The sequence below is a fragment of the Clavelina lepadiformis genome, chromosome 3 (genome assembly GCF_947623445.1).
Source record: "Clavelina lepadiformis chromosome 3, kaClaLepa1.1, whole genome shotgun sequence".
Lineage (NCBI taxonomy): Eukaryota > Metazoa > Chordata > Ascidiacea > Aplousobranchia > Clavelinidae > Clavelina > Clavelina lepadiformis.
The window spans coordinates 3,252,662-3,276,142 of NC_135242.1; the positions used below are offsets into that span (position 1 = coordinate 3,252,662).

Genomic DNA, 23,481 nt, shown 5'->3' on the forward strand with positions numbered 1-23,481 from the left:
TATCTGGCTGTGGACTTGTATAATAGACCCTGTATCTGTTCTAGTAACATTAACAAAACACTTAAAGTAAATACTGTTGATATGACTTAAAACGTTTGAATTTCAATATGTCTGCATTTGAGTATTGTTATTGTAGCCTAAATCTGTAAATGCTCAATAGAGTTGTAACCTAAACCGCTGTATTTGAACACGTTTCGAAATTTATGAGTAACCATCCACAAACTAGTTTGTTATCACCGTAATGTCATAATTCACGCGGTATAGACTTATGACCACAAACATTAAAATACGGAAACACGTTTTTTTCGAAGAAACAGCAGCTTCAGTCTTGGACTCTTGGTAGACTACACCGACAAAGTTTACCATTTCACGGTTCGTTGCTCATCGGTATTGTTTCGTTGATCCATGAAAAAATTTAATATTCATCGCTGGTCATTGAAGGCATTTATTCTGCAGGGCAGGCTGTTTCGGTAGCAAAAACGCTGCATGATGTAATTATTTTCTATTTACTTTTGTCATCTCGTTTTCTTATTTCTATTTAAATATTAGCTTATTATCATTTCAATTACATTAATGTGCACTTACAACAACAAACTCTGCTATACTGCTAACAACGTAAATGCTCTTTTACATTTTCCATTTCTTAGTTATATTTGAAATAACTAAATAAATGTGTTGTAAAAATCTTTTAGCATGATCACAATAAAAAGACAACAAAAACGAACAAGCAATAAATAAAACGGCACGAGGGAAAGTGCAACTAGTCTGCCTTAAACGTCAGTTTGTGAGGATGCATCAGATTACTGATGAAGTGCAAAATGATCTTCGTTTAGAATGTTCCTTTAGCAAATCAGCCACGCCCAAAGTGCCTTTAGGACCAACTCCTACGGGTTTCATTCTATTGGAAGAGCAAACAGAAGTTTTAATTCGTGTTCGTCTTTCTTCATTGTAAAGTGAATCAATGTTTTCCACATCTCGAAACTTCGGAAAACCACCGGACTGTTTGTCACTGTAAGTGCTACAGGTAATCGTTGTAGTGTTAGAAGACTGATGACTTTTGTGTGTTGCGGCGACTTTCAGGAAATCATTATCGGACGCACCCTCTGCTAAGTTGTAGCGTTGTGCTAAAATGTGCCCTAAAATGGATACAGCTTTGTGTTTAAGTCCATTTTCTCCAGAAGATGAAGGTTGGTGAGATGAAACATCTTGACCTCCTCCATTGGCTGCTGGTGGAGGTTTACTGTTGCCAGAGGATATCTGAGAAATTCAATTTCAATTAAAACTTGTTAAAAATTTCCTCAAGCTGGAAGTACATATACCGATACCAACATTTTTCTTATTTGTAATGTAAGTTGACGCATACATTAATATTTCATTCGTGGGCATTTTAAGCTTCTACTGCAACGAAAACAGCCATTTTGCATTGACAATGACTGTGATGACAGAACCAACTTACATCGTTCAAGAAAGGTGATTTCTGGTTGGGAAATTTGACAGCGCGAAGCAAATATCCCCAGCATACACCTGACCCAAGGAACATTAGACCAGTTGTGACCCAAAAGGAAATCGGATCCTATGTAAAGACGATGTTTATTGTTTATAGTGTTAAGCAAAACTATATCTGTTACATAGTATGCATATTACAAAGCTAGTGCAAAGTAGAAAGCTTTGTTAAATTTGTAATTTAACTCATAACCTCTTCCAGCCCAGAGTTAAGATTCATTCCGAACGCTATTCCAATCATTCCAAACAATGTGCATGAGAACATTCCCATTGTTAGTTGTAATTCAAGTCGAAGAAGTAGATTTCGATGACTAAAAGACAAAGGTACAAGGCCAAGTTTTATAGGTAAAAAAAAACTTTGACAGATTTGACGAATCATTTTATTATTTAAAATACCTGTCCAGATTAATGAGAATAGCAGTGTTTGAGGTTTCTATCGCTTTTTTCAGTTCACTAACTCGATTACTGATATCTTCAGCCTAGAGAAATTGAGAAAAATAAGCACAACGGACCAAACATCAAGTTATTATAAACAAAAGACACACATCTCTCAAAAATGTGTCTAGAAGCATTTCCATTTCGTCCTGAAGATTAATTTTGTGCTTCCGATGAATTGTTCGTGGAAAATAAACTTCAAACTTGTTCTCTCGTTTGGAATTAGGCATGTTACTGTCAGTGGTTGACTGGACATCAGCATTATGAGTGAATGGGTTAAATATATAAGCATCATAGAGCGACCTAAAAATCAAAATTCATAAAATGCATCAAAGTAAATTCTGAATGGTAAATACACATTTCAACTGCAAATTCATGTTTTAACTAATCGTTGGTATAAAATGGTTTAGAAAAAGCGTTTTGAAGAAAAAATATTTCACAGTTTAATGAATTTTTTCGAAGTATTACCAAGATTGTTAAATATAATGCTGTATCACACCTGTTCTCCCCATCAACATCGATGCTTATGCACAAATCTCGAACATCCTCGTCACATTCAAGCAATTCTTCGAGTGTTTCACAGAATTCATTCACTGATGTGGAAAAAGTATTCAGCCTTGTAAAACAAATGTCATCAGCACTTTTAGAACTATTTGGTGTTAAGCAATGTAGAGTGTAAATCTGGAAATTTTAAAATAGCGACAGAAAAAATAATAGCCTGGCAATAATAGCAAACCTGTTTGAATTAACTTGAGGCTTATCTGCCAATTACAGAAAAGGTACAATACCTTGCACTGTTCTTGAGCAGAACATGAACTAATGATCGATCAACTACCAAGTTAACTGGATCGGTGAGAGTGGCCAATAGCTTTGTGATACTTGGTTCTAATTCAGCAAGTGTTGAAGAGAAGTTACACAGCTGCAATGCAAAACGTTATCGTGCAACTAAAAATACACTTTATTACAATTTCAATACAGTGAATACACCATGAAGATGTCTGGAATATTGTAGGTGCTCACTGTGTGTGTAAAAATAGCTTCTAGAGCTCGATATTCGAGTGGAAGACTGCTCGTGTAAAGTATTTTGCCTGATATGAGAAAAGGAAGGGTTTTCCAAAATTCTGCAACATCGCTATCTACCACATCTGGAGAATCAACTTCAAAAGGTGGGTCGATGACGAGAACAGCATCGGAGCAAATGATAGCTTTTAGATTCTGTCGTGTCAAATTAAATAAATGTAAGATTTATCGTAAATTTAGTCTTCTTAAAATCAACACGTTGTACCTGAAATCTTGCAACTATTTTCTTATTTCGAACGGCAAGCATGTTGGCATGTTGAAACCGCAAATCTCGAACAGTTAAACCAAGCTCATGGTAAAGTGTTGACTTTGACACTTCTGTGATATTAAAATTATAATAAGGCCATATTGGCAATACTCCACAAGTGTATTTTTGAATCCTTTAAAAAAGCTTTGCTAAGAGAATGAGAGATAAAAATTGGCTTACATCATCAGATGTTTATTGCACATTTCACAAACATTGTATGATGTTAAACAACTAACATCTAGTGTAAACGTTTGATCAGTAACGGTTAGTTCATATTATTTATTCGTGCATAACTCACACCTTTTTGCGCCAAATATTTACCAAAAATATGAAATGCAACTAACATAATAGTGTTGAAGGCAACGAGATACTGAAAGTGGTACTTTTGTAACCAATAATTACGAAATTATTTCTCACCATACGATGATCTTTTGCCAACTGCATCAGCACAAAGCTGTGAAAAATAAGGTCATGAAATTTTTTTCAGTTTAAATTTTGATCGATATCACACCAAAACTCACCACACGAAATTTGTTACTTTTCTTCGAAAGCGATAATTTGGCAGAATTGACATCACTAAGTTTTCTCACTACTGCAAAAAGTAACAAATAAATAAAAACTTCCATCAAAATCTACTTTCCAAATGACAGTTAAGCAAAACTTCTGTAAGTCTAGCTATATTATTCTAAAATGATGTGTGAAAAAACCATGCGACACTTAGTAGTGTTTCAAAATAATTTTAATCCTCACCTGAACTTAAAGAAAGAAAAGACTTTGCGTTGCTAACTTCGCAGCGATAAAAATGGCAGTATGAAATCTTAAGGAGTTTATTGGCAGTTTGCATTGAACAAAGTATGTGTCATTCCAACAATTTTTACATCTAACTTTCCTGCAAAGACACTGTTATGTATATTTTACGATATTTAAATACAAACTGAAAGCTTAACTTATAAAGCTTTACAATTGCATTCAAACTTATGTTGTTCACTAAGAACTAAAACAAAAACAGCACTCAAATATTATGCAGTAAGAAAACAAGATTTGGCAGTTAAATTAAGTTATTTCATAGCCTCGGAGATATAGATTAATTTTTCTATATCAACGCTTTGCAACAAACAACAAAAATACAAAAACAGTTTTATATGAAAAGCCATTAAAAATTAAGGTAAGTTACACAGTTATGCGGAAGTGTATTAAGTGGTGTAGGCATGCACTAATCTTTTTAATAAACGAAATTTTTTCTCGTCCATTTCGATGACGTCGATAACGTCAGTTGGATTTGGCAGCATTTGTGAAGGTGAAAGAAAACTTAGAAGTTCACAAACAAGAAATGATATCGCAGACAAAACATGATTTGGTGCGATATCACTGAATGTTTCATTGTCGGCCTCTGCAAGTAGGTCAGATATGTTGTTCAATTGCTCGCCAACTGTGGCCTTAACTTTTTCCAAATCTAAACAAAACAAAAAAATGACTTTGATTGGTGGCATAGGTGTCAATGAAATTAAAAAAAAAACTTTTCAAAGTTCAAGGTTCATTGAACGAAACACTGACCTTTAACCTTTTGACACATAATGACCTTTTCCCTCACACTGTGGACCAGACCTGAGATTGAAATCTGGCTCTCCTTTCTCTTATCATTCTGCGTTGACCGTAAATCATTTAATTTGAATGGTCAAATAGTTGTTAAATTTCAGACGGCGTTTGTAAAGTGGGTGAACACTTACGTCTTTTGAGATGAGACAGTTTTTAACTTTAATCACGAGGTGGTCATGCAATCGTAGGTCCAACCACTTCTGAACAGCAAGTAAGGATTGTTTTTCTGCATAACCTGTGGCAACTCGCAGCACCTGAGAATAGAAACATTTGAAAGGTTCGAAAAAAATCTCCAAAAGATAAATATGCAAGTTTAAGAAAAGAAATAGCTGCGTATGCCAACCACAACTGAAACCTCTCGAGAAATTGTTGACGAAACAAGAACATCCATCGACTGTTTGACATTTTCAGAATTAAATCGTGCCCCTTCTTCTTTCAAATGAGAAAAAACACTTGGAAAAATTTTTGTGGTGATTTCTCTGAGCGAAAAAAGGAAAAAATTTCCCCAAAAACATGAAATTGTACTTTGAATTGTTATGATATCAAATACAGGTAGGGGGTTCTGAAAGTGTACAATTAGTTAAACATGCAGGATACAGCTAAAAACAACTTTGTCAATAAATGACGCATACCTCTGCAGCTCTTGAATATTTTCAACATTTACGTCTCGCTTATATCTGCATAAAAAATACTTAATGTAGCTAAAACAAATACAAGCACTCCTTCAGGAATTAACGTGTACCAGTGTCATAATATTTTTTGTTATTATCCATTTGCTTTGTAAATCATTTAAAGTAAACCATTCGAAGATTATTCATAATTTCAACAAACATTCTTGCACTATGCAACATGACACACAACCTTTTTAACAAATCACTGTTGTCACAAAATACTGGCAGCACTGTAGAGCAAAGATACTTGATGCAGTTAGAATGAATTCGCTCTGCAACAAATGTAACCGTTTTCTTCAACGAGACCGGTTGATTACGAAAGAAATTATCTTCCAAACTGGACTGAAGATCAAAGGATTGAGAGTTCTACAAAAAACTGCAGATGACGAACAAGAAACAACTGAATCTTAAACGCATTCAATGTCGCCTTTAAACACTTACATTGCTTTCAGGCAGTTTCTCTGTTGAAGGTTTAATTTTTTTCGGCAGTTGTCTTTTTGTAAGTGAAGTTGACTTAAATTTTAACAAGTTTGTTATAGCTTGTAATCGCCAATGCATGTCATAGAGTACACTGTGAGCGACCAGTTTTTCACTTGCGCTATCAACACTTGTGTCATCCGTCTAAATGATGAAAAAGTGCCCTGAATCATTCATAAACTTAAATTTGTAATTATACACATTGCCGAATTTTGATGTTTACCCTTGGCTCAGCATTTTACTTTTCAGGAAATAGTTGCTTAATGACTTGTGTTACTGCATTTAACATGGGCTATGTGTGACATGTTCCACACATTATGTTGATCTGGCATCATGTTACCTTTATTGAAACAATCTCAGCAGTTTTCATGTGGTCGTAAAAGAACTGACTATCAAAGGCATCCTGTTCAAACAGCGATCCTATTGCCACACCAAGATATACTTGGAGCTTGTTGTAGCCATCTTTGGGTGAATGTCTAAAAGCAAACGTAAACGAGCTATTTGCATTAGCATTAAGAAAAGTTTGTAAACTTAAGTAGAATGACGTCTTGTTAAAATTGGAAACAAACCTGTACAGTGAGCACAGTTTCTGAAAAATCGCTTTGAAAACTTTGTTATGATTGCAAGAAGTTGAAAAATTAAGGAACTGAATAATCCAAGGCAAGGTGAGAAGTAAATGGTTGTTTTTTATTGCACGTTCTAAACCTGATAGTACAAACTGACCAGCTGCTGACTCTGCAGGAGATATTTCTCTTTGTGGACCTAAGTAAAAAAGCTGAACACTATACAAGTAACACTTGTAATTCTGGAAAGGTTATTTCTATGTTAGGTCACAATATTTAACATAATTATAATATTTTTGATTGCGGAATATAATAGTCACATACTGCTATAATCTTGGTATGGAAGAAACACAAGAAATCCATAAAAACTTCCACAAATTCTCAGCTGGTAAATAGCTTGATGTATTTGTTCGACGTCTCTAAAAATTAAAAAAGAGAGTTGAACGCAAAAAAATCAGGCACTCACTTTTAAATAAAATTGCAAGCCCTGTATGCTTTGAAGTTTGCCTTACGGGTTGCTTTCTTCATTGTCAGTGTCTCCAATATGAGAGTTTTGCAATTCAGTTTTGAGTATTCGTTGCTGTAAGGCATCGCACAGACGAATGTTAAACATGTAGCTATCAACGATAGTGACAAAGTCTGGAAAAGCATTCTGAATTAGTTGATACATTAACCACATTTTAACGTTATACATTTCACCGGGACTTCAGCAGTTTACCTCGAAAAAATTGAAACTCTTGATGCATCCAACCTTGGAATGGAGTAAGAGCATTTTGGCTTGGTTTTGTGACTCGATTTTCAAGCAATCTTAGTTTTTCTGGGTCGCCTTTCAGCAAACAAGCCAAGGAGTAATGAGTTGATGATACCATTTGCGGTTTATCATTTGGAACCCCAATGCAAAACAACTGATCAATGAAAAGCCTAAAACAAAAAAAATTTTTGTGGTTTTAGAAAATGCATTTATGATCGCTACAACTCAATATTTCTCCAGCAACGATTTAGAAATACTTATTCTGAAGAAACTGATAAAGTAATCTATTTTTTGGCAAAAATAAGATGTTAACACCATATTGCAAACTCACCTCACGAAAGCATTAAACGTTGATTGGGATTTAACCTGGCCTATTAACCATCTTGCTTTACCCAATATGTCTCTTGGTACATTTTCTAAACAAACATAAAGATTGAAAAAAAGGATAAAAAATTTTGTAAAAGCTATAAATACTTTGATAGTTCAACATTGAACGGCACATGTAGAGTAAATAAGCTAAACCATTTTCAAATTTTAATGAAAAGATTTTTGTAGTCACCAGCAATGATATGTTTTTCATCCCATTCCCTTATTAAAGAATAAAACATGTCACGTTGCTTTCGAAAGCTGTGAAAGGCTTTGTCATTTTCAAAGTTGCTCCGGTCATCTAAGTCCGCTTTAAACGGAACTGCATCAAACCTTGGTCTGCACTGAAGAAATTAAGGATAGTGAATTTTTTTGTATGATTTAAAGCACCCATTTCCTTTGAAGCAGTACAAAAACTTTTAAAACTCATAAAATTTATTTCACACACATTTATTAAAACTCACATAAGTTACACTGTCTCCAATCTTACGGCCTGATCTTCTCTCGATCTCTTCAGCAACTTTACCTTCAAGTTCTTTCATATAAGTCTATGCATTAAATTGATCACAATTAGTGAGTGAACAGCAATACTGTAGTAACAAAATATGATAGAGGACTTGTAGCATTCTAGCGATTGGAAGTATCAACGTAAAAGTAGAAATATAAAACAAGCCATTCACTTGAACTTACAATCCCATTAATGTGTGATAACAGTAGCGTCAAAGTCTCATTATTGAAAACACCAAGACCTGCATCAGATGGAATTTTTACCAAAGTATTTGCAGCGAAATGTTTTGCACTTGTGACAGTGCGTAGCAAAGCTTTCAGTGGATCATCATTGTTTTCTGCAAATGTATGCAGTTAAGTTTTAAACCATGCTCTTAACAAGTATACTACTATTAAACAGTATTAAATGGTTCAATCATGCAACACTACATAAGCTAACATATACAAAACATTTTTCTCCACAATGTTAACCATTGCCTTTTAATATCAACAACCTTGTGTCATACTGTAGAGATGATTATTGTCAAGCAATAACAACATGACCAACAAGTGCAGCTCTTCTACAAAACTCCATACATATCTTGTTTCAATATACAAGGAATACAGGTGAGCAAGACTACAGAAAAATAAGACAGATGTAAAACTAACACTACCTTGAGCTATTGTACATGATTTGATTGACCTATGTATGGTTGGCTAAAAAAACTAATACATTTTACATCAAATAAAACCAAATGCAACCACTTGTCAATTTTACAGAGATATACTGGAACTTTTTGTGAAAAACATACACATTTAATTCTTTACTCTGTACCACAGTTTGCACTTCATTTTCAACCTTAATGATATCATTGTCAATTTTCACCGGGCTAATGTACTGCAACTGTGAGTCTAAGGAAATTTCCGCCTGTGGAGAGACATCACATACTGTATTAAGATAACAAACATAAACAACACAATAGTTCTGCTTGCTTTTACCTGCTGTGTCGTCTCTATCTCAGCATTTGGACTTATTTCTGCAGAAAGAATACGAGTTCTTAATAACAAATCGCGCTCTTCTTTTAAAACAGGTTTTTGTTTCGCATCAGTTTCTTTGGCATTGTCTCCGCAGGGAGTTGTGTTAAACAAACAACATTTCTCCGATGACGCTGATGTTGTTGTAACTAACGTAGGTTTGATACGGCGAACCTTCTTCTTTAAATTATTTGCCAGATTTGGTTTAATTGCAGCATCACTGTCTAATGAAGGAAAATCACTTGAACTCGATATATCAAACCTTTCACAATTGCTGTTAAAACTTTGAGTATTGTTATTAAAAGCCAGGGGTTTTGCATCGGAGTGCATCCTTGTTGTTTTTAATTTGTTCTTATAATTAGTGGGATATTCTTTTCCACTGTAAGATTTATCGAAAACATTTCTTTTCCCACGAAGCTGCATATTCCCCATTGATGTGGTAATATCTGCAAGATTGTTGCTGGATACGTTTTCAAATCTTTTGCAATTTAATCTCTGTTTTTCATTGCTTTGCCGAACACATCCTTCTGAAGCTGACTTTGAATGTTTTGGAGTGCTGGCACGCTCAAAAGAACGCCCTTTTTTATGACGTGGAGCATCTGAGAGAATACTACTGGACTGAGGAACCTCGGATGCAAGTTTAGCAGGTAGAATTTTGGCATTCTTTCTCAGATCAAATAATTCAACGGCAGAAGAATGGATGAAATTTAGAAAAAAAGTCACAAACTCTGGAGAAAATATTTGTGGATACTTTTCTGGAGTGACTTCTTCAACAGAACTTTCCCGGATAAAAGATAGTAGTCTTTGATTTGGAAGCATGGCTCAGCTTGGCATAATCATCACCAACACCTTAAAATATCTTAATAGTTATCGGCGGCCTGTAAGGCTTACCGTACTTGCGTTCTTTTTCAGACTGAGCTAGTCACTAAGTCACATAAAACACAGTATTTTGGATTAACATGGATTAATCCCAACCTTTGCACTTGGGTAGTGATTTAGGGGAAGTCTTGAGGAAATAACTGCAGAGACATCTCATAATCAAACAGCACAATTTCGTTTGTGGTGTAAAAAGAGAATATTGTGAAATAAAATAATCGGAATGTACTAAAACAGAAATTAAAAAAGATGAGTCTAATTTTTACGACTTAAACTCGGCAATAATTTCTCACCTCTTAAGCTCCGGATACTATCATAGAAATGATAAAATACTATTTACAATTCAATTGTTAATTCAATTTTACGTCAATCCGGCAATGTTCACGTCATTGTTTATTATAATACTGTATGTCATTGGCTAACACCAGCGTCTTTATATACCTAGTACATAAAACTCTGGTTAACACTAAACACTAAACACTAAACACTAAACAGTGATAACAATGATTTGAAGTTGACGCTTTAACTTGTTACTGCTAAACAATGACCAAAAAATATTAAACCTGTCCACTTGGTGAAGATAAAGATTTCTAATCATCAACCTATTCCACATCGGCAAACTTACACCTATGCCGAGGGTAACCTGGTTGTATAAGGTTTATAGGCTTCGTGTTTAAATTAGGCATATGTATATGGATTTCACACAGCTGATCGAGCTAACATGTAAACCAAGGCCAGCTAGATCTGCCCTGGACTCTGATTTTTATAAGATCGTGGCGGCAAGCACCATTTTCCTTTAAATTCTCGTTTTCCTTCGTTGATTTTTTTTCTTTATGTATCCTTGCGTTTTTAACTTTGTTCAGTACCCTACTTTACGTTACGTTTAACCTATCAGTTTGCAAATAAAGTTTTATCAGCTTTTATTCCTTGGCCAACATGCTTCTGTGATAAGTATCTTAGTAGCATTTCCCGAGAAGAACATGCAACTTCATGAGGAGTCAGATGAAGCCTCATCGTGTACTGACATCCTTTTTGACCACAAGATTATTAACTTTCAACCTTAAGGCTAAAATCATCTTCCTTATAGTATAAGTTTGAAGTTTAACTTCTATAAATTCTTAAATAACTAAAATTAATTCTTCTGCATAACCATTTTTCGTTTCCAGACCAAATTGCTTTTTTTTAAAAGATCTTGGGTGCGCAAAAGGTAGCGCAATTCAAGTGTACTATCACAGGCTGTCAAAGTGTCAAGAGCATAGGTTTTGATGTTTGTTGTTGCAAGTCACTATACATCCTGATTGCTATAAAACCTTGTTGAGCTTTTCCTGGTCCACAACTGCGACTAACTAGAGACGTCTCAAAAGAGCGTCTGTATGCTTCCTTGTCTAAAAGACGACTGAATCAAAATGCGAACAGGAAATAGAACAAAAACAATAATTTTTTGGGCAAATAAATGTGGTATCCTGCTGCTTTCTTGTGGACAGGGTGCAAAAGCACCTGAAGTGCAATCCCGAATTCAATAAAAACTGCACTTGAGTGCGCTTTTGCCAAACCCTGCGACTGTATATCAGGTTTCAGGGTCGAGTCAACCCAGATTGGAAATTTTGCTATTTTTAGGTGCGAAATTCCCCACGCAATCAAATCAAGATGAAACAATAGGCTAACCATTATACATGCAATTAATTTTTTCGGGTCTAGTGCAGAAGTGCGCAAACACAGAATGCTTTTCGCGCACTTAGCAAACTTCCAATCTTGGATTCAGCCAACATCTGTACTGTAGTTCTTAAGTTAAATAGCCGGGTCTAGTACACCAGTGCACAACCACAATGATGTCACAATTTCAGTAGCTGGAATCTAGTATACGAAGGTATTCTGTGGTTATGCGCTTGTATACTAGACCGAATAGCCTAGTCTTTGGTGTAATGGTACATTTGCTAAATTGACTGACCACTCCATTTATCTATAACCTAACCACCTATCTTTAACAGTGGGCTGCGTAACCTTTCAGTAAATATTCTTTCTTTTGGCTGTATTCTTGTTTCATTAATTTATAGCAATTATGCATGCAGCCAGAATATCAGTACTCGTGTGTGTTTTTATGTTTTATTGGTGATCGGTAATTGTATGAAATTTAGTGAAATGTTATTGGCAGTGTATATCATTGTAAATGCATCATAATTTTCATATAATGACATTTAATATGATTTTGCTTTAAGTATCATCAACAAATATCAAAGATTTGGTCCTATGTATGGCCTGTGTTCTGATTCATTACCAAATATGGCAGAGCCGGACCACAACAACGAACCACAATCGCCACCCAGTGAATTTGAAGAAGTTAATGCATCAGATAGCAACTATAGTGAAGCTGAAATTATTGACAGCGATTGGCATTTTGAGTTAGAAAACGTTCTCAATGAGGGATTTGTTGATCAGGGCATTATTAAAAGTGTTTGTAAATGCCGGAACTTGCCTGAAAAATTTCGGTAATTTCTTGTATTGTGTTTTTTATGTAGCTTAATTTGTTTGATTTTTTTTGTATAATATTTACTCTAATTCGCAAATTTATCTAACAATCAACCTGTATGAAATTGCAATTAATTCATTTCAAAATGTTTACAATTTATACATGTTACGTACATATTCGTTTTGTATTTATGCATGTACAAACACAGGTGAACCGTTGGTGAAAAACAATCATATCAAAACGAGTACAATATTTAACACAAAACTTTAATTTTCAGATCTCGAGTGTGGAAAATATGTTTGAATGTGGCCAACCGGGGTAACTCAATGTCATCATGGGACGGAAAACTAGACCTATTGACAGACGATGACCTTCGTGCTGATTGCACTGCAGCCGTTGAGTCCACATTTGATGAAGAAATGCACAATATTGTTGCTAAAGGGCAGATGATTGATGATTTAGTTGCAGTTGTCACATATTATTGCAAATGCCGGGCTGTCAAGTATCATACTAACAACGGCTGGATGGACATACTTCGCCCGTTAGTTAAACTTCAACTGGAACGATCAGATTTGTACAACTGCTTCTACGCGCTACAGTCAAGATACATACCTCGCACTGATCTCTCCCCTCAAGTTTCATCAATGCCATTTCACCTGCTTCGCTTGCTTTTGCTATATCATGATCCAGAAATGTGTAATTTTCTTGACACTTGCAAGATATCAATGGAGTCTTTTACTAATAAATGGTTTTCGACTTTGTTTTCCACACAATGCTCGATTGAAATTGCTTCCGCTATATGGGACATCTACCTTCAGCAGGCGGACCCTTTTTTTGTTTTCTATCTCTCACTCGTTATTCTCGTTAACGCTAAAGAACAAGTGAGTAAATCATCACAGATGTACAACATTATTAAACACAACTTGTGTACTTTATGGTAGAACTTTCCTTGGTAACATATTTACAATTCTTATGTTATTCTGTTGAAGTGAAATGTTGTGATGCCTTTGCAGGTTATGACGACAGTTGGAGCAAATAAATTAAACCAGGAAGAGACAATCACCACTCTTGAAAATTCACCATCGGTGCTTTCCATCGAAGATGTTGACGATTTCTGTCAACTCGCTACGTATTATTGCAATCGAACCCCATCTTCGTTCAAGCGTGATTTGGGAGGTTGTTTTTATAGCGGGGCAATGGTAGCGACTTCTTCAAAAGTGGATTTTATGGCCTCTGACCTGGCACAGTCATTTTGCTTAAAAGTAATTGTTTTAATTTTTTGTCTGAAATCTTGAGTGAAATTTGGAACCCAGGCTTTGAATGTTGAGCTTCACCAGCAAATGTGGCAAATAATATTTAAAACTTTTATCTTCAGGTGTCAATTCCGGAATTGCTTTTGTCAAGTCAACCGTCGAGTGAAGATGCATCAGACGATGACAATGGTCCACGCATCCGCTTTTTTGTTGTTGATTGCAGACCGGCTGAAAAGTGCGTAACACATCAATTTTACACTGTATTAGTTCGTAACAACTTTCAGTCAGCAGTTGAAGGTCGTACAATGTTTCCAATGCACAGGTATAACAAGGGCCATTTGCTCACTGCTTTTCATCTTGACGCAACACTCATGCTTCGAGAACCAACAGAGTTTGATGCCGCTTTGACGTCGTTGTTTGCTGCCCAGGAACAAGCCATACAGGCTGGATCTACTGCTGGGGGGGAGCACCTCTGCTTCATTGGTGAGGTTATTAGCTTAGTTATTAGTTAACCGAGGTTGTTGTTAAGGTCTTTCGAATAAGTCTTTACCCAGGACATTGAAATTTGTGGAGACAATTTTTTCTTACTTAATTTGCTAGTTAAATTGCGGGGTTTGTTGCTGTTTTTTTCTAAATAACATTTTCATCAATATCCCTCTGTACTTTATCATTCAGACATTAAGCTTATTTCAAAATGAAACAAGATAATTATCCTGCTATAACATTGGTATCAGAGATAAACCACTATTTTCTGATTTGTGTGAATGCAGTTTCTAATACATTTCAAAAGGATAAAGGAAATGACCTGTTTGTTCAAACAATAAATTTTATTGTGACAGATGTTTACTTTTGAAAATAGGCGGACATGTTTTAGTGTTTAAGTTGAACGTTACTGATACATATGTTGTAACGTATATAGATTTCAAAATCTAATTATAGAAATATACAATATGATGTACGTATTGTAATGTCAGTATGTATGAAGTTAGGTATAAGTTAATACAGTATACACTCTTTAACTAACTTAACTGTTAACTATTTACCTTCTGTAAAATATATGGTAAATGTAGAGTGTTGGACACAAGTTCTGCTCTTAACCTAAAAATTCTGGGCAAGTTAAATAAAAAACACTTTGTCATTTGCCTGAAAGTAAATAGTAGCAATACGCTGTTATGTGTTCATATTATGTACATTACATAGATGTAAACAATGGTGTATATCATGAATTCATACAATCAGTTTTACATATAGTTAAAAGTTTAGCGTTAATTTGAACATTGAGTGTGTAGCCTGAAAACCATATGATGTGTTTTCAGGCAGCGGCACAGACGATGAAGACCAGTACATGTACATGGTGGTCGCCAATCTGCTGCAAAAACACCAGACCTATGTGAGCGTGGCTCGGGGTGGTTATGCTTCACTGCTTGACTATCTCACTGAAGTTGGCATTGATTTGTCAGAGTGGATTGTCGGTGCGGAATGTCCTGTTGTCTCACAGAAGAAAGGAAGTTAGTTGTCATTCAGAGCTGGTTGTCATACCCAACTACAAATCTATTATAAGCATGTGGTTTGAAGACAAGACGTTAAGAAAACTTTGAACAAAATAATATGAATAGATCAAAATTATTCCAAACTTTGTTGCGGAAATGGATTGGTCAAAGTATTTGCATGCATTGTAGCAACAGGTGTTTTGTCTTTGTTCTAGACATTCCTGTTCTAATTAGCAGATGTTATATTCTTACAGATCAGCTACAACCGGACCAACAACACGCAGTGACAAAACGTGCGATTATGGGAGCTTTGATGAAGAAAGTTGCTGGAAATGTTGTTGAGCGAACGATGCATTTGAAAGAGAAAGTTTCTCACTTTATAGAAACAACAGATGAAGAGTGGAGTGGTGAAAGGTGAGGATTGTATGCTCTATCTATGTTTCCATAAGCAGTGGTTAAGGATTTTTCTTTATATTTAAAACGTCGTTACCAGAAAGGGGAAATACAAAGGCAACAATGCCCAGAAAGGGGCTGATGGCGTCTTCAGTATCGGAGATGAAAATGAACACGATGACGAAGATGTTGCCCGGGAAGATCAGGAAGTGACGTATAACACGAGCGAAATCGACGATCTCGATGTCTGGAAATCGAAACCCGATGTGAAGTATTGTTTCGAGTGTCAGTCTGTGTCTGAAGATCGTCGTCTTGTATCTGCACATCTTCTCGTGACCACGACAGAGATGCGCTGCCTCGTCGAAGTGAAACCACGAAAAGGAAGACGCTTGACGAAGCAAATTTTTGTTAAAGCACGGCCGCCCCGACTACTGTGCACCGTCATCAAAATCACATCTCGGAAGTCGTTTCCGGAGCTTATCACCTTCAAGTTCGGGGATCTGGAGCAAATGGAAAGTGATGAGGAAGCAAGAGTAGTCGCAGCCGATCGCTACATCCTTCCAGATGCAGGAGGAACAACAAGATCCATCAAACAGTTGATCGTGGAAGCAGATGTAAAACGCCAAGAGGATCGCGAGAAGAAAACTTCAAGCAATGACTCAAAGGATGAAGATCAGCCCTCCACAAGCAAAGAGAATACATGAAGAGATGCATGAGAGTTATTACATGACGCCACGCACTTGGCAATGAAGTTTTTTCATCATTCGAAGTTGCCTGTCAATTTGGTACTTGCTATTTCTGTACAGTATTTATTAATGTTTGTTTTCTATTAGAGCTTGTTAGAATTACATATATAAAGTTTGTTTCGTGATGTAGAATCAGAAACTCGAAACACAATCTACCGCAAATGTAATGACAAATTCTTTCGTGCAAACATAATTTTTGATGTCACGGGTTAAAATCTATGACAGCCAAGCAAGGTTTTTGTTTGCTTTCTTATGTTTGTCTAAACCGGATATTTTGGAGTTAGACAACTGAAAGCTAATCTCTGCTCTACTCAAATGTAACATATCTAATCATAAGGTGTTTACTTGTAATCTGTTTTTGATTATCGCCATAGTTGTTAGTTGCATTGTTTTCAACAAGCGTATTCTTTTGTCTAATGCATTCAGTTTCCTCTGCAACTTGCATCATTTTAATTCAGCTTTCCCGACACTTCTTTGCTTGGAAATAGAAGCACATCAGAGATATTTTGCGTAACTTCAAAGCATGTGGAGCTGCAAGCCTAAACGTTTGCCAATGATAAAGACAGCCACTATGTGTCATTTTGTTCATTGTATGTCCATATCATGTATACTTTAAACAGCAGTATACGTCAGAAGCTCCATAAACTTCTAGTTAAGTTTGCAAACTACACTGCTATGGGCACAAGCACTTCAAGCCTAATTTGTCATTGGAGTTTGAGAAATGCTACCTTGCATTTGGTGCTAGTGCAGTATATGTGCAATTTATAGTTAGTTACACGTTTTGAGAGATGCATTATTATTATACTGTAGTTTGCAAATTTTGTAAAAAGCAATACAAGTGTCACATACATATGCTTGTACTTGACTTTTTTGCGTTTTATTTTTGGAACAAGTTTTATGCATGAGAGTCTATTATTAAGTAACACAATTAAAATTTTGAAATAGTGTATGTCATTGCTCCTACTCAAGCTAATAACTATTTTTGTAAACAACTAACTATTCCCCGATCCAATCGAAAAGTTAAGTCTAATCAAATCGTTGCCTTTATGAAAACCTAACTACACGAAGACAAGTATAACCATAATAAGGGTGCAGCCAATTGTACCATAAAGCAACTCTACTTACTACTTATTTTGGGAAGTTTATACTCTTTTGCTCAAGCCAAAAAGTACTGTACATTTTAACACTCGCTGTACAATAACCAGAATAAACAAGATTTTTTTTGATGTTTGTAATGCACGTGACCGACCAATGCTCATGCATATGGTTCACTAAGACTCGTATACTACGAATGATAATGAGGTTAAAAGTTCTTCGATAATTAATTTTAGGAACATTTTGAAACAAATACCAACATTGATGCAACTGGGTTAACTTTCTGGGCGTGGGTTCCCTGGGTACGCACAACCTATCACCCTGTACTGTACATGAGCTTCAACAAAACACTGGCAAGCCAAACGACTTCCATTGACCTCCTGGCAATTAAATAAACACTATCTTCACAAGCAAGTTAGTTTAAAAGTGTTTGATCTGAAGCATTTTCATGATGAAATCCAGCATTATGCTATTATTGTAACCTTGTACTTGGTTTGATGAATTCTAAAAGTACTAATTCACTTGCAGGAATTTTCGACTTACCAGATCATATCTGTGCATATGCTGTGTTTTATACACAATCATGCCAGTATTGTACTGAGTATTATAATATGTACAGTAATGATATGTGCAATGTAAATAGTTCAAGCTTGGAAGTTGCCATAGTGCAACCCACTTAGGTACAGTTAGGTATATTTTTTGCATGGGTTTGGGTTTGTCCCAAGTTTGGCTCAATTTGACTGTATTTATCAATTAATTTGCTTCAAGAACAAGAATATTTACCGTTTAAAATTCCAACCTTCACAAAAGCCTCGAGGGGAAATTCCCAAGCAACGCGACCGGCAGTCTATTGCAACAGGCAAAATATATATGCAAACGAGGAAGGGTAAAATGCAAGTAATCGTGTCCAACAGTGTTAAAGAAGATAGAAGTTCAATGAGAGAGCTGGCAATGACGCAAATCAAAAATAATGAGCAAGTCTTTGACTTTACATCAATCAGAAAGATTTAAAAATGAAGGTCACAATTCTTCTTGACTTTTTCTTACGCATTTTGCCACGTGTCTCTTGAACTTTTTCTTATCTTCCCTGAATTCTTTCTGCAAAAAATAACAACAATGAAAACTGGGAAAATAATACTCATAAAGTTTCACAACACAACTGCATCCAATGTTCGGAACCGGGCTTGCATAAAGTCTGAAGGTAAAAGCTGGTCAAAAGTTGGTTGACTTACGGCAGCATCGACATTGGCAGGAGACTCATCATTGGGGTCGCAAAGCAAGCTGATGACACTGACCTAAACATTACAAGAAGCAGAACATGACTGTAATATTGAATGATTTTGTTTATTCAAATATCAAGATCATATGCTCATGACTCTAGTCCAGGTGACAGTAAAAATAACCATTTGAGTAGCACTGGATGTACCGCTGCAGTTGACACTTTTAAACTTACCATTATTGTTTCCACCGTGTGTACAGGGAGCCACCTCTCTGCAGCTTTTTCATAACCATATTTGTCGTCCCCTGGTTCATGTAGTATCGATATGCAAACCATACCGTCCTTGCCAACTGCAAAGAAATATTGTGCTCAACAACCAATGGTCAAACTAAACGATTACGATGTTCTGTTTTCTATTTTTGTTTTTAATGTGAACACTAAGCTTTGAAAAGGAAAATTAATATATACCGTATTTTACGGACCATAAGGCGCACCCGACTATAAGGCGCACTGTCAATAAATTGCTTTGATTAGTTTTTTGTTCATACATAAGGCGCACCGGGCTATAAGGCGCACCCGATTATAAGGAATATGGGTTACCGTATAAAGCTCATTAAAATACGTTGCGCGCATGCGCATACGCATTATGATCCATACATTAGGCGCACCGGCTTATAAGGCGCACGATCAATTTATGAGGAAAAAAAGGATTTAAATTGTGCCTTATGGTCCGTAAAATACGGTATATATATCTAGGCGTTTGTTCTTGAAGAAAATTATATAATGAAATGCTTTAGGTCTGATCAAACGAAGCAGTATGTTTGTTCAAGTTAAAGCTTGGCTAAAAACCAGCTGCACTAAAACAAATTTTACCGTTCGGGTGCCATATATCTGAAATGAACTTTAGTTTCGGTGGTCGTTGTGGATAGTCTTCAGGAAAGGTCATATGGGCTTTAAAGTATCCTCCATCACTGCACAAATATTGTCAGTAAGAATTACAGAAATTGTAAACATGTGAACTTCCAGGTTGCTTGGTTGAAAACTACATTAAATTGTAATTGATCTCCAGAGTTGGTAGTATCAGATTACTCTGAGTGGCTTGACCCCTCTCGGCAAAATATTTCACAATAAAAGTCATCTTAACAACAGCAGATATTTCAAAATATTTTACCAGGTCCCTTTAACGCTAAGTAAGCAAACATTTACTGTGGCGGCCTGAGTGATACACAAGCAAAATCCATACTTACTATAGCGAATCGGCTGGCCCAATTATTAATATTTCCCATTTAAAAATGTTAACTTCATCCACCAGTCCTGCACTGAACCCATCAACTGGATGTTTTTGTAATTCTGTGAATGATAAAAAAATAATCATTGAAATAAATATGTATTGTTTTTGAACTTACTATAAAATTGGTCAGTTTATAATATTCTAATGATGTACCTGCAAGCTGTTTCCTCAGTAGTAAGACTGCCGCTGATGTTGCCATTCTTTGGAAGAAAGTAAAAACACAATATACATCTACAATAAATATTCCCTATGAAAATAAATCGAAATACATTGTTATATGAGACGTGAGGTTATATAGCTGAAGTTTATGCCAATTATAAACAAAAACAGTCTATGAAAAAAATGTTTCTTTAGACTATTGGCAAATAATAAACAGAATAATGTCCAGGACAGACGAGATGGACGGCTTGGGAGCAGTGAGAGCACCAGACTCACAATAAAATGAACCCACTTTCATTACCCAGAGAGTCTATTTTTGCAATGGTCTTGGACATGGCATTAATGAGCGACACTGCAAAGCACTCGAGAAAATCAAATTACTCAAACTCATGGCTATGCTGCCTTTTGTGAACTATTTCGTGAAAATATATATGAAATGGTAACTTACTGTTACAATACGCACATCATAGGCATCATTGAAAATTTTCAGTCGGTCTGAGAAGAAAGACAATGATGTCATACCAGTACGTGATTTAGATTCCGGACTGTGCAAGGTTTTTCCAAAGGTTCCATAGGTTTTTCCACTGCCTGCGCTATAGGCAATGACGCTAATGATACACATGGATACCTAAGTACTTGTGTAAATCGCAAAAGTGCATGTGTAGCGAAAGTGAAAGAGCTGAGCGAAAAGCACATACACACAAACTGTAACCGACATTGGTTGAACAAAGAATTCTTAACATTGGTTAATGGTAATTTTATTGAGCCAAAAAGTAAGTTTGCTGATCTAATACATATCATTAGTCTCTACATATATACATTGAATTTCCAAACATAAAATCAAAGTGTTGCATTTCAGGGAATGGGCACAGGTTTTCATAGATACAGTACCACTCCTTTGGGTGCTTGCGGAAAATCTGAATGTCCAATTTCTGTTTTCAAGTTCAAAACAAAATTTAAACCCAGTTTTCGAGTAAAAAAGTCATGCCAACAATCATCATATACATGTAGGCAAACAAAAATCTATTGCTTTGTAGTATATAAAATACTTTCATCAGCTCATTATTTACCTAAGTACGTCGCTACAACATGAAAATGAGCTCACTACATGCAGTCTTGCCTTCACATTCGTACCTTTTTTATATTTTCCGGTTGTTTTAACTTTGGCAATTACAATTTTTTAAGTTTTATATCAACAAGGTGACAATTGTTTACAACATGCATTTTACATGTCACGCATTTCTGCACTTTAAAGATATTATGAATGATATCATGACTCAATTTCCATACATTTAAAATAGGAAAACTTTTAAATTTACGTTTGATTAACTTTAACTTAAGAATAAGTAAAAGTTTTATGTGACAAGAAACAATAAACATCTGTAAGCATAGACCTAGTTAGGTCAACTGAGATTAGAGCGCAATCAGGACGAACGTTAGATTATAGCCTATACAATTGATAACATTTTTTGTATTTTGGAAGATAGATTTAAAAAACGAGGCAAAAAGAGGACGACTCACATGTTATATCATTGTCAACACATCAAACAAAAGACACATGCTAGACTGGAAAGTAAGTTGGCTTTTGAAAAAAATGTAGGCTAATGAATGCAGAGATCCGAATTTGGTGTGGCTGTGTGCAATGGAGTGAATGGACTGAACTCTTTGTGTATTTATAGAAAAACACACCTAGCCTATAGCCTACGAAACGATGAACGTTAAACTTTACGCTACCGGTATAAGTCTGCGGTTTAATGATCCTGCATTTAATCCAGTCACAGTCTACAACATAATAATCTTTAGGAGTAACATAGGCCTAGCCTAGCAGCCCACAGCACTAGCTAGAAATATTTCTCCCACGTTTCGTCTCATCATTGTTTTGTCCTGTCGTTCTTTGTCGTTTCCTCTTCTACCAACAACATTTCCATGGTTGAGTCAATTGTTAACCGACCCTAGCGGTATCTTGCCATCGCCATCCCAGTAAAACTTTATACATGTTTACAAACACATATTGCAAAATTCTATCCTACCGGAGAAATTCTGCTAAATTTTCCGTAATTTTATTTATTTATTAACTGGAAAAGTAAATAACAAACGGAAAATTGTTTTACCTAGAACACAAATTATTGCCTGGCGGCCCGTTGGTTCACTGCAACGAAAAGGTACTTTCCCAGAAGACAAGTGCGGTAACCAGGTGTTAGCACAAACCTCACAGTAGCTTACATTATTTCAAACGTGCGATGATTAAAAAAAGAACTGATGGTTTATTTCAACCAAGCAACTGGATAACTCGGTTGTATTTCCATTTTTTAAGTTTAACAATCAATGGCTAAGGCTAAAGTAATACAGGTAATGGCGAAAAATAAACTATACGAATTATGCGCTTGTCAGGAAAGTAAAGACCCGTCAACCCACTCTTGTCATCTCATGAATTGACATGGTATCACAATTTTTATTTTCGGGTTAGCGAAAATTATTTGCACCGACAGCAGCAAGCCTCGTTCTTACCTTGCTCAAGAGCATTAGACTACAACGGTAGCGCAACTGGGAATCATGTGGCAGACTGTGTACAGTGCATTGTGTTATGTTACTACATAATGTGAATACTAGCCAACCATCATAACGGAACGAATATGGAGAAAAAAGCTAATGTATTTACGTTGTGGCGGTTGGCACCGTGTAAACTTCACGACATTGGGCAATTCCTTTTAATTTCTTTGTTTTACTGAATTCTTTACAATCCTCGTTAATTTCGCGTTGATTGCTTTGCTCAATATTCCGTTCACCGTTTATCAAGTGCTTCTGTTGTCCATTTGTTTCTTGAGTTACTAGTTCAAAATAGTATTATTTTCTAATACGTGTTGGTCGATTAATCCCTATGGAAGTGCTGCCGTGAAAGACAGGCATAAGGACCTCATAAGGAGAAGATGAGTTCCGCTCTCATTCTAGCTTCTGACGATGGTCAAGATAGCTCTGTCATCCGTCGTCCGGGACGGCTTTTATGATTGTAGGCTGTTCGTCGGACGATTCCCGTAGAGCCTCATCGCTAATCGTCAGGGACGGCCACAACGCAATAATTCATTGATTATAAGTCGGTAAGTTCGCCCTCTTCAATTGCTGTTGAATCGCTCTTCGGATTGAGTTTAAACTAAGTGCTGGTGTACTCACTCGATGTGTCATTTAATTAGCCTATAGTCGTCAATCATCAAACCCTTTGTGTTAATATAAGGTTATAAGTTATGTTGAATATGTTGTGTTACTCAGAGATCATTTTGGCGATGT

General features: G+C 35.9%; 4 protein-coding genes across 6 annotated transcripts; 1 reads left to right on the forward strand and 3 right to left on the reverse strand.

Moving 5' to 3' along the window:
- Positions 1-33: 33 nt before the first annotated feature.
- Positions 34-4,157, reverse strand: LOC143449581 (magnesium transporter MRS2 homolog, mitochondrial-like). Of its 2 annotated transcripts, none has more exons than XM_076949843.1 (12): positions 4,016-4,156; positions 3,787-3,854; positions 3,683-3,719; positions 3,224-3,336; positions 2,959-3,153; positions 2,727-2,857; positions 2,438-2,554; positions 2,049-2,241; positions 1,900-1,982; positions 1,697-1,814; positions 1,457-1,573; positions 34-1,257 (listed from the first exon to the last, which is right to left on the reverse strand). In XM_076949843.1, the coding sequence occupies exons 1-12, from the start codon at positions 4,107-4,109 to the stop codon at positions 796-798; spliced, it is 1,728 nt and encodes a 575-aa protein (XP_076805958.1). In that variant the 5' UTR covers positions 4,110-4,156; the 3' UTR covers positions 34-795. The 2 variants fall into 2 exon arrangements, with proteins under 2 accessions (XP_076805958.1, XP_076805957.1); XM_076949842.1 differs by having other exon boundaries at positions 35-1,257; positions 3,787-3,857; positions 4,016-4,157.
- LOC143449580 (codanin-1-like) lies at positions 4,079-10,138 on the reverse strand. 2 transcript variants are annotated; one of them, XM_076949841.1, is made up of 19 exons: positions 9,175-10,138; positions 8,988-9,103; positions 8,691-8,812; positions 8,380-8,534; positions 8,154-8,237; positions 7,883-8,033; positions 7,655-7,739; positions 7,291-7,493; positions 7,085-7,211; positions 6,897-6,991; positions 6,579-6,771; positions 6,350-6,485; positions 5,974-6,153; positions 5,723-5,898; positions 5,494-5,538; positions 5,217-5,340; positions 4,993-5,115; positions 4,820-4,907; positions 4,079-4,718 (listed from the first exon to the last, which is right to left on the reverse strand). In XM_076949841.1, the coding sequence occupies exons 1-19, from the start codon at positions 10,027-10,029 to the stop codon at positions 4,459-4,461; spliced, it is 3,318 nt and encodes a 1,105-aa protein (XP_076805956.1). In that variant the 5' UTR covers positions 10,030-10,138; the 3' UTR covers positions 4,079-4,458. The 2 variants fall into 2 exon arrangements, with proteins under 2 accessions (XP_076805956.1, XP_076805954.1); XM_076949839.1 differs by having other exon boundaries at positions 5,205-5,340.
- Positions 10,139-10,685: 547 nt separating this feature from the next.
- Positions 10,686-17,384, forward strand: LOC143448775 (TBC1 domain family member 23-like). The gene is made up of 8 exons (XM_076948639.1): positions 10,686-12,572; positions 12,831-13,434; positions 13,567-13,815; positions 13,929-14,041; positions 14,129-14,289; positions 15,123-15,314; positions 15,551-15,710; positions 15,790-17,384. The coding sequence occupies exons 1-8, from the start codon at positions 12,334-12,336 to the stop codon at positions 16,391-16,393; spliced, it is 2,322 nt and encodes a 773-aa protein (XP_076804754.1). The 5' UTR covers positions 10,686-12,333; the 3' UTR covers positions 16,394-17,384.
- Positions 17,385-18,084: 700 nt separating this feature from the next.
- On the reverse strand, positions 18,085-20,308 carry LOC143448776 (ubiquitin-conjugating enzyme E2 G1-like). Its single transcript, XM_076948640.1, has 6 exons — positions 20,194-20,308; positions 19,997-20,099; positions 19,623-19,720; positions 18,984-19,099; positions 18,763-18,825; positions 18,085-18,628 (listed from the first exon to the last, which is right to left on the reverse strand). Exons 1-6 carry the CDS (start codon positions 20,237-20,239, stop codon positions 18,551-18,553), a joined length of 504 nt encoding a protein of 167 aa, XP_076804755.1. The 5' UTR covers positions 20,240-20,308; the 3' UTR covers positions 18,085-18,550.
- Positions 20,309-23,481: the final 3,173 nt, after the last annotated feature.